General features: G+C 41.1%; 1 protein-coding gene and 1 long non-coding RNA gene across 5 annotated transcripts in view; both read right to left on the reverse strand.

The window, feature by feature from the left end:
* Positions 1–399: 399 nt before the first annotated feature.
* On the reverse strand, positions 400–3452 carry LOC116565173. Its single transcript, XR_004275292.1, has 2 exons — positions 3124–3452; positions 400–1835 (listed from the first exon to the last, which is right to left on the reverse strand). It is a non-coding gene; the product is annotated as an uncharacterized LOC116565173 (long non-coding RNA).
* A 7290-nt stretch (positions 3453–10742) lies between these two features.
* AADAT (aminoadipate aminotransferase) overlaps positions 10743–13416 on the reverse strand; it is a 33133-nt gene continuing 30459 nt past the window's right edge. For 2 of the 4 annotated variants that reach the window (XM_032298658.1, XM_032298659.1), the window contains 2 exons: positions 12387–12488; positions 11551–11710 (listed from right to left, as the gene is read on the reverse strand). In XM_032298658.1, the coding sequence (XP_032154549.1) occupies positions 11618–11710; positions 12387–12488 (195 nt within the window). In that variant the 3' untranslated portion in view covers positions 11551–11617. Of the gene's footprint in view, positions 11463–11550; positions 11711–12386; positions 12489–13416 lie in introns of those variants that run through there. The other 2 variants (XM_032298660.1, XM_032298661.1) reach the window with 2 other exon arrangements.

A 13416-nucleotide genomic window follows, 5' to 3' on the forward strand; every position in this document is an offset into this window, starting at 1 on the left:
CAACCTAGAAGCTAAGTTGCATGCAGGCTCCTTTCTCCTGAGCAGTGTGAGCCAAGCATCTGTCGGTAGATGAGGGGCCTCTAAGTGTTGCTGAACCTGCTGCATAGCTGCCCTCCTCTACCTTGTCTTTTTCTGACGACATCTCACAAACATACCGGCAACGCCACTTTGTCCTCTTCTGGAATGCCAGTGCGAAGACGTCTCCCACTCCTCTCACTGGCTCTGAGCCCAGCCTTGAGGTCACCCATTACTCAGGCGATCCTTAGCTATCCCTAAGGTGACACAGTCTTATATCATGACTCTGGGGCAGCAGTTCCCAACCTTTTTGGCACGAGGGACTGGTTTTGTGAAAGGCAATTTTTCCAGGAACCGGGGTGGGGGGGGATGGTTTGGGGATGATTCAAGCTTATTACATTGATCGTGCACTTTATTTCTATTATGATGACATTGTAATAAAGAATGAAAATTTACACAAGTCACCATAATGGAGAATCTGGGAGCCCTGAGCTTGTTTTCCTGCAACTGGACGGTTCCATCTGGGGGAGAGGGGAGACAGAGACAGATCATCAGGCATTAGATTCTCATAAGGTGCATGCAACCTAGATCCCTTGTATGCACAGTTCACGATAGGGTTAGCGCTCCTAAGCATCTAATCTTGCAGCTGATCTGGCAGGAGGCGGACCTCAGGCTGTAATGCAAGTGACCGGAGTGGCTGTCAATACAGCTGGAGCTCACCTTCTGCTGTGTGGCCCAGTTCCTAATGGGCCATGGACTGGGGGTTGGGAACCCCTGCTCTAGGGGACAGACAAGCTGAGTTTGAAGGCCTGGTCTACCCCTGGCTACCTCAATGACTCATTTTGGTCATCATGAGCATGCACTCCTTCTATAATAAGTAAAAAATAAGTTGTTATAAACATCCTTCCCTAAATGCTTCAACCACCAACCTGCCCTGATCTGAGGCTGACGCTGAGTTCCAAGAGGCTCAGGTCCAAGAAACAGGAAGTGCAGATGCAAGTCCTTGAGTGTCAGTTTCAGTTCCCAGACGTCGCTCCCCCTTCTCCTTTTTCCCAAGAAAACCACATTATGCACATCCTGTCTGCTCTTCTCAAGCTTACAGAGCATGTTGAAATTAAATTGTACCCTGACAACTTGAAAATCCTTTTCCCGATTAAAACAAATATTTACGGAACACTTTCCAGGTAGCAAGAACTTGCTAGACACTGCATTTAAAAAGATGAATGTGCTTTCTACATGCTTAATTTGCACCACGAACACAGTTTATTCAGGATCGCCAAGAGACCTAGCCAGCAGAGGTATCTGTCAACTTGATTGAGGAAAAAAAGGCAAACATGAGAAATTTCAGGCACGTGAAGTTTGCAAGAACAAGAAAGTTATAAAGGAAATCTTGGGAAATTCAAATGTGACATTCTGTAATGGCCAGAAAGTTACCTTGTTGTTGGGATGCAAAGAGTTAAGAGATTTTTGTGAACTTCTTCTGGACAGGGGTTCTTTTCCTGATCTTGTATTTCCAGCACCTCTCACAGTAGCTGCATATAGTTAGCACTTAATTAACATTTATTGAACTAATTGCCTCCCTTGCTCTTGCTTACGGAAACAGTCATAATCATTATCCCCTTCATCTAGCAAATACAAAGTGAGGCGGAATGAGCACAGACCAAGTAAGAAACAGACAAGTGAAGCTGGAGAAGCTTCAAATGTTTGGAGGACTCCCGGGCATCTCTCCCCAGCCTCCAGATGAATTCTGTGGTGCTAATGGCGATGCGTGAAACTCAGAGTCCCTGGGATTGCAAAGTCTGTCTGCCAAGGAACGAGGTCTTCAAAGTCCACGAGAAAGGAAAACGAGAATTAAAAATGGATTTGGCGATATAGATGGGGGAGAAAGTCATACCATCATATCTCAGTGAGCTTTCTAACTGCGGTAATAGACATGGATGGCAGAATCTTCTAAGGCTCACAAATAACAGTGACGCTATGTGCTTTGCATGCATTACCTAAGTTAATGTTCAAAACAACTGGAAGCAGATTTGCCCCATTTTACAAATGAGGAGGAAACTGAGGTTCTGGGAGCTTGCTAGCTGCTTGGTGAAGAGGCCTAGATTTCTGCGTATCTCAGCTTTCAACATGCCTTTCTCACTAAGCCTAATTATTTCCAGCTTTTCATTTAAAGTGAGAGACTTGAGATTCTTCCTTTCAGTTGAACACTTAGAGGCTATTGTAAGATTCTGTTTTTTTTTTTAAGACAGGGTCTTGCTCCATCGCCCAGGCTAGAGTATGGTGGCACAATCTTGGCTCACTGAAGCTGCCACTTCCTGGGCTCAGGTGATTCTTTCACCTCATCCTCCCAAGTAGCTGGGACTACAGGTGTGCACCAGCATGCTAATTTTTGTAGTTTTGTAGAGATAGGGTTTCTCCATGTTGCCCAAGCTGGTCTTGAACTTCTGGACTCAAGCGATCTGCCTGCCTCAGCATCTTAAAGTGCTGGGATTACAGGCTATTGTAGGATTTTTTTTTTTTTTTTTTTTTTTTGGGGGCGGAGTCTCACTGTGTCACCCAGGGTGGAGTGCAGTGGCACAATCTCAGCTCACTGCAACCTCCACCTCCCAGGTTCAAGTGATTCTCCTGCCTCAGCCTCCTGAGTAGCTGGAATTACTATTCAGGGTATGTGCCACCATGCCTGGCTAGGTATTTTGTTTGTTTGTTTGTATTTTTAGGAGCAATTTGTATTTTTAGGAGAGATGGGGTTTCACCATGTTGACCAGGCTGGTCTGGAACTCCTGGCTTCCAGTGATCCACCCGCCTCAGCCTCCCAAAGTGCTAGGATTACAGTTGTGAGCCAGTATGCCTGGCTGGTATTGCAGCGTTCTTAATTGGCCTAATTTCAATATTGTTGTGTCTCAGGGAATAGGGAGGCCTGAGGAGAGAGATGGGAAAATGGCCGGTCCACGGAACAGTCACAGTATTTATTGATGAAGTTTGCTGTCTTACAGGGGCACAGTTCATGGCACCCCCCTCACCCAAATTACAATAGTCATGTCAAAGATAATTATCGATACGCATGACCTATATCATACTAATTACACAGTGAAATATTGTAAGAATTACCCAAATGTGACACAGAGACACAAAGCGAAGGCCTGCGGTTGGAAAAATAGCGCTGACGCAGAAGGTTGCCACAAACCTTCCCTTTGTAAGAAATGCAGTCTCTGGAAAGTCAGAAAGCAAAGCTCAGTAAAGTGCGGCAGGCCTGCACACGCCTGGTTTTCTCTGCTGCTGCCTTGCTGGTTTTCTGCCTGGTCCTGGGATCCTGAGTTGAGAGGGCCCAGACTCGCTATGGGGCCTGGCTCCTCCTCCAGTCACCGCTTGCCTTGAGTGTTTGCTCACCTCACTTTCTCAGTGAGGACAAGCGACCACCCCAGTGAACACTGCAACATGCACCCCACCCCTGCACTCCAGCCCCTCTTCTTTACCCTTTCCAACCCATGATCCTTTTACACCTCTAACATACTGTGCAGTGTACTCATTTATTATGCTTATTACTTTTTTTTTTTTTTTTTGAGACAGAGTCTCGCTCTGTTGCCCAGGCTGGAGTGCAGTGATGTGATCTCGGTTCGCTGCAACCTCCGCTTCCTGGGTTCAAGTGACTCTCCTGCCTCACCCTCACGAGTAGCTGGCACTACAGGTGCATGCCACCATCCCTGGCTAATTTTTGTATTTTTAGTAGAGACTGGTTTTCGCCATATTGGCCAGGCTGGTCTTGAACTCCTGGCCTCAGGTGATCCACCCGCTGTGGCCACCCAAAGTGCTAGGATTACAAGCATGAGCCACGGTGCCCAGCCTGTTATGCTTCTTACTTAAGGGGTTTCCCCATACTCAGATGTAGGCTTCATGATAACAAGGATCTATTCACTGATAGGTCACGAACACTCAGGACTATCCCCGGCAATGTGGGCATCCGTACATACAGTTTGAATAAACATACCCTTCTGTTAGCAAATAAAAATGGGATTGCATTGCACAAGCTGCTTTAGAAAGACTCTTTGGCCTCATATTTTTTGAATGTGTTCTCATGTCAAACATATTTGCATACGATGCAAATATGTTTTCTAACCACATCATGGGCTACTATTTTCCAGTTTTCATCAGGTCATGTTTAATCAATCAAGCAATTTATGTTTTTATAGTAATCTTTTTTAAAAAACATCTTTATTGAGACGTAATTCACATACCATAAAATCCACCCATTTACAGTTTACAATTCGCCTGTAATCCCAGCACTTTGGGAGGCCAAGGCTGGTGGATCACCTGAGGTCAGGAGTTTGAGACCAGCCTGGCCAACATGGTGAAACCTCGTCTCTACTAAAAATACAAAAAAAATTAGCCGGCGTGGTGGCAAGTGCCTGTAATCCCCCACTCGAGGGGCTGAGGCAGGGGAATTGCTTGAACCTGGGAGGTGGAGGTTGCAGTGAGCCGAGATCAGGCCACTGCACTCGAGTCTGGGCAATAAGAGTGAAGCTCTGTCCAAAAAAAAAAAAAAAATTTCCTTAAGGCAAACCTCTAGAACTGATATTTCCAGGTTGAGGTGTATGCAGATCCATCCTCCCTTCCTCTCCCTTTTTTTTTTTTTCTTAAGCCTTCCCTACGTATTACATTGCTAGAAGGTGGTGGTTTAGGTGTCTAGGGAATTCCAAGGCCCCTACTATTTTGCTGCTTCCTTTTCAAGATGATTCAGACAGGATTCCGGGAACCTTGGAAAATAAGATCCTGTGGCAAATCTTTGTAAACTGAGGCTGGCAGGTAGCTGCAATGCCACAAGTATGAAGAGCATTGAAAGTTCTGAGCATTCAAATTAGGTTTCAGTAGAGCTGAAGTGTAGTGAGAAATGTTTTTCTTTTTCTTTTTCTTTTTTTTTTGAGACAGTTTCTCTTTGAGTGCACTGGTGCGATCTCGGTTCACTGCAACCTCTGCTTCCCGGGCTCAAGTGATCCTCCCACCTCAGCCTCCTGTGTAGCAGGGACCACAGGTGCACACCACCACACTCAGCTAATTTTTGTATTTTTTTTTTTTTGGTAGAGACAGGGTTTTCCCATGTTGGCCAGGCTGGCCTCGAACTCCTGAACTCAAGCGATCTGCCTGCTTTGGCCTCCCAAAGTGCTGGGATTATAGGCACAAGCAACCGCAACCTGCCTATTTTCCCTTTACTTAGTTTCTTTCTTAAATGGAAAGTCATTGAGTAACTCTATTAGGTTCTAATTTTGATTGCTTTTTCAGTGACTCTGATGAACACATCATTGTAGTATCTGGGCAATCTAGCTCTTTAAGTACTAAGTGGTACTGAAATTATGACCATATTTCAGGTTAGTACTGAAAATTTCAATTTCAGTTCTAAATTCCAAATTTAAAAAAGGCACGAAGTCGTTTACAAGAAGCACATGAACGGAAATGGAAATAAAAAATCTGAAAGCAGGAATAAGGAAAGAAAAAGCAAACTGGCCAAATCATACTAAAAACAAGAAATCAGATGAGTTACATTCAAACTATATGAAAGGAGGAGGCGTGTAATACTTATTTTACGTTAAATTCATTGAGAGGCCTTTTTATGTTCAGTTTTTTTCTTGAAAAAATAGTTATGCATCTCTCCTCACATACCTCTGTGAATTGCCCTCTACTTTATTTCGGTCTTGCCTTAAACGCCACGACATCAGAGTTCTTTCCTGATCACACTAGTTAAAACAGAGATTTCTTCATGGTCTTCCAGCTTCTACCCTGTTCATTCTGATCCATTCTCTATGCTGGAGTCAGAGTGCTCTTTTGAAATCCAAGCCAGCCCATGCTATTTTGCTGTTTATTTACTTAGAGATGGAGTCTCAATCTGTCACCCAAGCTGGAGTGCAGTGGCACGATCTCTGCTCACTGCAACCTTAGCCTCCCGGGTTCAAGCAGTTTTCCTGCCTCAGCCTCCCGAGTAGCTGGGACTGCAGGTGTGCACCACCATGCCTGGCTACTTTTTTTTTTTTTTTTTTTTTTTTTTTTTGTATTTTTAGTAGAGATGGGCTTTCACTAAGTTGACCAGGCTGGTCTGGAACTTCTGACCTTATGATCTGCCCACCCTGGCCTCTCAAAGTGCTGGGATTACAGGTGTGAGCCACCACGCGTAGCCTGTTCTGCTGTTTAAAACCCTCCAATGGCTTCCAATTTCCATTAGAATAATTGAGACACTCACATGACCTGCAAGGCCTTACCTAGTCTGGCTACCACCTCGCTCCTATCTTTGACTTTTCTTCTTTTACTGCTTTCCTGTTTTTGTGAGCTGAACTGTTCCCTAGCTTCCAAGTTCATGTTTTGAAGTCCTAATCCCCAGTATCTCAGAATGTGACCTTATTTGGAAATAAGGTTGTTGCCGATGTGATTAGTTAAGACGAGGTCATACTGGAGTAGGACGGGTCCCCTAATCCATTAGGACTGGTATCTTGTAAAAAGGGTAAATTTGACACAGACACAACACAGGGAGAGCGTCTCAGGAAGACTGCAGTGATGCTGCCACAGCCAAGAACCACCAAGCCCGTGAGACAGGCCTGGAATGGATCCTTCCCTACACTTTCAGAGGGAGCATGGCCCTACAGACATTTTGATCCTGGACTTCCAGATTCCAGAATGGTGAGAGAATACGTTTCTGTTAAGCCAGTCAGTTTGTGGTACTTTGCTACGGCAACCCTAGTGGACTAATACACCTGTGTGCTCTCTAGCACTCTGGACTCTACAGCTCCTCCAACAGGCCAGGTGCAGTTCCTCCTCAGGGGTTCTGCATTGCAAGTTCAGGCTACCTGGTATCCTTGCACAGGTATTGCATGGCCCTGTTTAAAACTCTCCAATGGCTTGCAATTTCCATTAGAATAATTCAGATCCCAAATACAAATTCCATGAAGGTCAAAAATTTCTCTAATTTGTTCCCTGGTATATGCTGAGTCTAGAGTAATAGGAACTCAATAAATATTTGCTGAAGGAATGAATAAATATATAAGTGAAGGCCAGGTCAGCACTTTAGGAGGCGGAGTCGGGTGAGTTGAGGTCAGGATTTTGAGACCAGCCTGATTGACATGGTGAAAACCCTATCTCTCCTGAAAATACAAAAGCTAGCTGGGTGTGGTGGTAGGATCTGTAATCCCAGCTACTTAGGAGGCTGAGGTAGGAGAATCACTTGAACCTGGGAGGTGGAGTTTGCAGTGAGTTGAGATCGTGCCATTGCACTCCAGCCATGGCAACAGAGTGAGACTCCATCTCAAAAAAAAAACAAAAAAAACAAAAAATGAAAAACAAAACCCCATATATATATATGTGTGTGTGTGTGAAACTTTAAATCCTAAAGCTTGGAACTAGGATAACTGTGAAGGCATGCTAACCAATACATTCCTTTTGAAAATGAGGTATTCCTAGTTACCACTGGGTTCTACAGAAAGTATGCTTCTGGACTTGAGACCTTAAAATGTTAGTCAACACATATCACTAGTGAAAATTATGTGACTGGTCGATATTTCACTTTATTAAGACTTTAGATTCTTTAAAATACTTAATCCTACTTTTGATAAAGTTAATACTTCCTACTCACTGAGTATCTAATGAGTTGTGTGGGAAAAGAAATTTGAAGATATACTATGCTGTACAAGAATCATCCCCTCCATGTAAGAAATTCCTAAAGTGGACAAATATTCAAATTTAAATTTAAGGAGAACTATGCCAAGTGACAACTGCTCTGTTATAAGGCACCTTGAAATTGCCATGTTGAGTCCCACCAGGACCAGGTAGTCCTGCTGCTTCACGTCAGTGTGGACCATGACCAAGGAGACCACGGCTTCCACGCTGAAGTGACGCAGACCAACGGTGGGAAATTAAACCCAGGTCGTTCTTGTCCAGGCCCACATTGACTGTGATCATATGCGTGTGACTTTCAATGCGATTCCTATTGCTTGGTACTAGCCCTGCTGCCATCCCGAGATATATATGTTCTGACCATTGCCTTTAGCAATCTCTGCTTGTCCTACTGAAAAAGGCATCATGTCACCAGGTTACTTAAGGTGTTAAATTTATTTGTAAATTATAAAAGAGCCATGTTATAGAATATTTTGAAAATAAGGAAAAAGATTACCTAACGATTGCCCCTGTTAGCTGTTTTCTGTGTTCACACAGTTGTAACTAAATTATGGCCATGCTTCTTATACCCTGGGTTTTCATTCCTGTTACACTTGTTTTTACCTTACTGCCTCATCCTAAAATTAATAATACTGCTTCATAATGGTGTTTCAGTGGTTGCCTCAAATTCAGTTAAGTGGATGAATAATTGACATTTTCCTACTGTGAGAACTTTAGTCACAATATCTCTGCCCCTACCCTGAGCTGTCTGCTATTTTAAACTGCAATAACTACACATTTTAAAAGTATCTTCTATAATTTGTGTAATTCTTTATTATAAATGTCTAAAAGTGGGATCCTCAGTGGGGAGGAAAGGGTTAACTGAGCAGATCTAGGCCACTTAAACCATACACATTCCCCGGGAAGGGTGTTTTCATGACTGACTCTTGGCTGGCTCCTTGGAACTGAGCCCTTACAATATTCTGACTGGTAAGAGCACTTTGCATGCTGGGAGGTCTTCAGACATACTGAACTCCATTTAGGTTTTCCATTTAGTTTATCTCAACCATGGGATTTACAGTGAACACCTGCTGTTCCCTCTGTGGGTTGGAGTGTCAGTAACTCAGGTCAGCCATGCAGGCACTGTAGGCATATGTGACTGGCCAGCAATAAAAACTCTAGACCACCAGTCTCAGGTGAGGTGAGGTGTGGTTGCATGTGTCATCACACATCCTTCCTGGAGGAATTAAGCACATCCTCCGGGACAACACTGAGACTCCACTGAGACAGGAGTCTTGGAAACATGCCTGGAAGTTTCCTCCAGACTTTGTTCCAAGCACAATCACATGTGAGTCCATTTAGTAAATCACCACGCTTGGAGACCCTTGACACCCTGGCCATATTGACTGGTATTCAGTTCCAGATAATGAAAACTAGCTGATTAAAGCAAAAAGTGTTTATTTTCATGTATTCTGTGGTTTCCAAAATGGTTTAAAATTGTTTACTATCCCATATTCTGTGGTTTCCAAAGTTGTTGGAATTGCTAAAAAAGTAGATGGAGCTTCCAGGAACCATTTCTAGCACCAGCATTTCACTGATTCTGCCAGAATCAGAAAGCTACCAAACTAAGATGTTACTTGCTATAAAAATCATACTGCCTTAGCTGGGATCCATGCCAGCAAAATGTGTGCCTCACATCTTACCTGGCTGCCCTCTTAACTCAGCTCTGAATTCAGCCATCTGAATGACAGCCATATCTGACATTGTAGCTGCAGGGGCATCTGGAAATGTAGCATTTTGCTTTTACAGTGCTCAAAGATACAAGCAGGAAATTAGAATTTATGCTGAGTGAGCTAATCCACGGTATCTAACACACTGTGTTCAAGGGTAAGAACATTTTAATGTTTCTTGGTACACACAGCCAAATTGCTTTTCCAGAAGGTTGGAAAAATTCACAATGGCAGTAGCAATGAATAAGGCTCAATTTTCCCAATACTTTACAGTTTCCTGATGAGGGAAAGATAATCTCAGCAGACAAAAACAAACACTGAGTCATAAGGCACTGTGGGTGCCCCCATTTTCTTGCTCTGTTTTTTTTTTTTTTTAAGAAACAGATTCCTTAAGATTGTGGTTACGAGTAATCCCTTGCTTGAAAGCTAGGAATTATAAGTCAATTTATAAATCAACTATTCTATGATGGTGGCTTAAAAACAAACCAACAAACCAAAGCAAGGCACTCATCTATGCAATGCTGGGCTAAGCAATTTTGGTTATTGTTGAAAAGTACTGAATAAAGTAAGGGGAAGGCTTATTTTACTTTTATAAGTCTCTCTGATTTATACTTTTCTGCTCCCACAGTTAAGAGAACTGTCAGGTTCCTCATCTTGGCCCTCCTGCAGGCCCTGTGTCTCTTCAATTGGTCCTACATAATTATCACTGGTTGCCTTAGAAATAGGGATTTGGACTTGGGGTCAGCTGCTTTGATCTTTGAGGTTGAGATTTCTGCTTGAGCATTTTAGCTGTTCAAAGATGTAAACTCATCCAGATATCCAGGAACATAATAATTGTGATAATGTTTATATACACAAGGGACGACATAAATAACAATGACATAAACGTCCTCATTCCTCAAAGGTACTTACAACTTTACAATTACTGGGTCGTGGAACACTTTGTCAATTTGTTAAACAGTGATAGGAAATGAATACAGTGTGTTTATGATACATTGTCACAGTGAGACCGTTTTCTTCCAGATATTACATGTGTATGCAGAGAAAAACACTGCAAGGGAAGAATGCTAAATGCATAAGCAGTTAGCACTGGGGGTGAGATAGTGAGTGGCTTTTACTTTATTCCTTATATATTCTGGATTGTTTGAAAATTCTAAACTGAGCATATCTTACTTTGATAAATGGAGATTTTAAAATATGAGAAAAAAATCTCTAAAAAATATTTCCTAATACCTTAAAGGCAGATTTAAATTACATAATTGATAAGAATGTTTTTATAAATTTTGTAGTATTATGAAAATGCAATGTAGTAAATTCTCCTAAGTCTACAATCTACCATCCTTACTTAGAATTAATAAGTCTGATGCCTTTAGGTATAAGAATTTTATTTTAAAGGAATTTCTGTGGCAGAACATATGTTTATGATACTTTTACTAAAAGTCACTTATAATGATCAAATTATAACAATTTTTGCAATAAGCTCTCATTAAATTTTCCTAAAAGTAGAAAAAGTACACACTATATACTATTTTGAACTTAATTGTTTCTTTAAACTCTCAAAATAATTCAGTGTAAAACGTTAGTTTCAAAGACAATTTATGGGAAATTATAAAGCAACTATAAAGTTCTTTATAATAAATCCAGGAAATTTTTACAGATTGAACATTTTCAAAAGCATGAGTGGATTATAAATATTTTGGCCATCTGATGAATTTAGAGGCACTTTAAAAGGTGTCTAGTTGAACTACTATAGACAGGACATGTTTGAGGAAATTCAATCTGTAGGTCTAATACCAGTGTTCATTTCTTCCTGCCAAAACAAGAGATTTATTGGGAAAATCCATGAGCAGCATGATTAGTTTGATTTCTTTCTTTCTCTTTTTTTAGAGACAGCGTCTCATTCTGCCACCCAGGCCAGAGTGCAGTGGTGTGATCATAGCTTACTGCAGCCTTGAATTCCTGGGGTCAAGTGATCCTCCCTCCTCAGCCTCCCAATGTGCTGGGATTGCAGGTGTGAGCCACCGTGCCCAACCTAGCTTAATTTCTTCATAAAGATTCTTTTATAAGTTGTGCTAATACCTGGAAGGCCTAAAACAGAAAAAAGATTAGAATTAACTTAATTAACACACCACATTAGAAAATTCTGTAATAACTTTGAAAATGCAAACAAAGAGTATCTGTCTAAGGTCGAGAAGGCATTGAAAAGTCGGGTTTAACATCAACTTTATCTGTGCAGGATGCCATCAATGTCTACTAAAATATGAAAACTGAAGAACATCAGATTGCCAGGATTTTTTTTTTGTTCTTGCAGCCTTCAAGATCATTTTCCATTTTATCCATAACATGGATTATTTTAGATTTTTATATAATCTCTCATCTGCATTTTATATAGTTTCAATGTCTAACTCCACAAATATATTAAAGCAGAGAGAACTTATAAAAAACATATTTAATGACATGAGAAAGAAAGTAAATAAAGAACATGCCCAAAAAGTCCATTTCCAAGAATAAATATAAACGCTTCTAAAGGTTAGTGGCATGTTCAATTTATAGCAGTTCTGTTTGGTTTCCACATACACAGCTTATTTTGGTTAAAGCTAGATTGTGATTAATTTAAGAATCTTATTCTATTTGATCCTTGCTCATACTTCTTTCTTCAGAGAGACAGACGGATAGCCATCATGAATTTGTACTTCTGGCTCATGTTAAGTCAATAAAAGAAGGAAAGAGGTTTTCCTCATAACATGACAATCTACCCAGCTCAGTAGGTTGTGATATATTATTCATGCAGACAATCAACTTTAACTCCAATTTAGTCTCATTTCTATAGAAGTCTAGCAACAAAGTAAAATGACATTTTTTTTTTAATGGTAGTTCATGACTGATCAACAAATATCTGGATTTTAGAAACCAAAACAGATATTAAATAATGTCCTAATTCACAAAGTAAACTCATGCATTGAAAAACAGAACTGCTAGCTAGTGTTACTCTGAAGAGAGTATTGTACTCACCACATCCATCTGTTCTGGAGAAGCTGAAGAGAAGGATGCTCTCAAGTAAGGGCTAGGAGCTGAGCTATCCACGTAGAAAGCATTTCCAGGGAGCATTAATACCTAAGAGAGTTTGTGGAAGATAAGTAATGTACCACTAAAGAAAAACTCAGATGATATAGTTAAGTTTAATCTCAGAGTAGGGGAAGATGTTTTAAGTTTAAAAGCAGTGAAAGAAATCACAAGAAAAAATACCAATTTACCTAAAAATTATGTATGCCATACAATGAACAAAACTAAACACAGAGAAACTGAAAAAAATGTTTGGAATAAATATGGCAAATGCTATCTCTTCTCAAAGTATCAGGAATACAGGGAAACTTGAGAACACTCAAATTCCAGCTTTAATGTAGAAAGGGTGGCTTACTAAAGCTAAACGGTAATAAATACAAGCAAATGTTTACTACTCTAACTAGAAAAGCAATTTTTAAGTTAGTAAGTTTGACAGGTGCTTTTAAGCTGTGGCCTAAAAGAAATTAGGTCAGGCAAAAAGCAGTATTTGAGTATAGAGAGAGTAAAGGCCCTGAGATAGGAAGAAAATTGGCGCATTCAAGTAACTGAAAGGAGGTAAAAAATTTAAGACATAAAATGAAGGAATAAAAAATTTAATACATAAAATTAAGTAAGCCTGTTAAGATGGGGTGGTGGGAACAGCTGCTGTTCTTGACGGCCACAGGGGCAGACAGCTCACTGACTCTAAGTGTTATTTCCTCTTCTTCCTGGGCATCACATGTACCCTATTTCCCAGCTTCTTCCTAGCTGTGTGACCACGACAACGAATCCTAACCAAAGTATGTGAGCAGAAGCCATGTAAGCGATGTCTAAGGCTGACCCATAAAAATAATCCCATGTATGATCGACTATGCTCTTTCCATTCTGTAGTTATCTTAGAATCTGTGTGTTGACTGAAAAGCAATGAGATGTAAGAAACCAGGGCCTCTGAATCACTGTTGGAACACAGGAGGATGCAGGTCACATCTTAGAATTTTAT

The sequence above is a fragment of the Sapajus apella genome, unplaced genomic scaffold (assembly GCF_009761245.1).
Source record: "Sapajus apella isolate SASKATOON/1434 unplaced genomic scaffold, GSC_monkey_1.0 scaffold39, whole genome shotgun sequence".
NCBI lineage: Eukaryota > Metazoa > Chordata > Mammalia > Primates > Cebidae > Sapajus > Sapajus apella.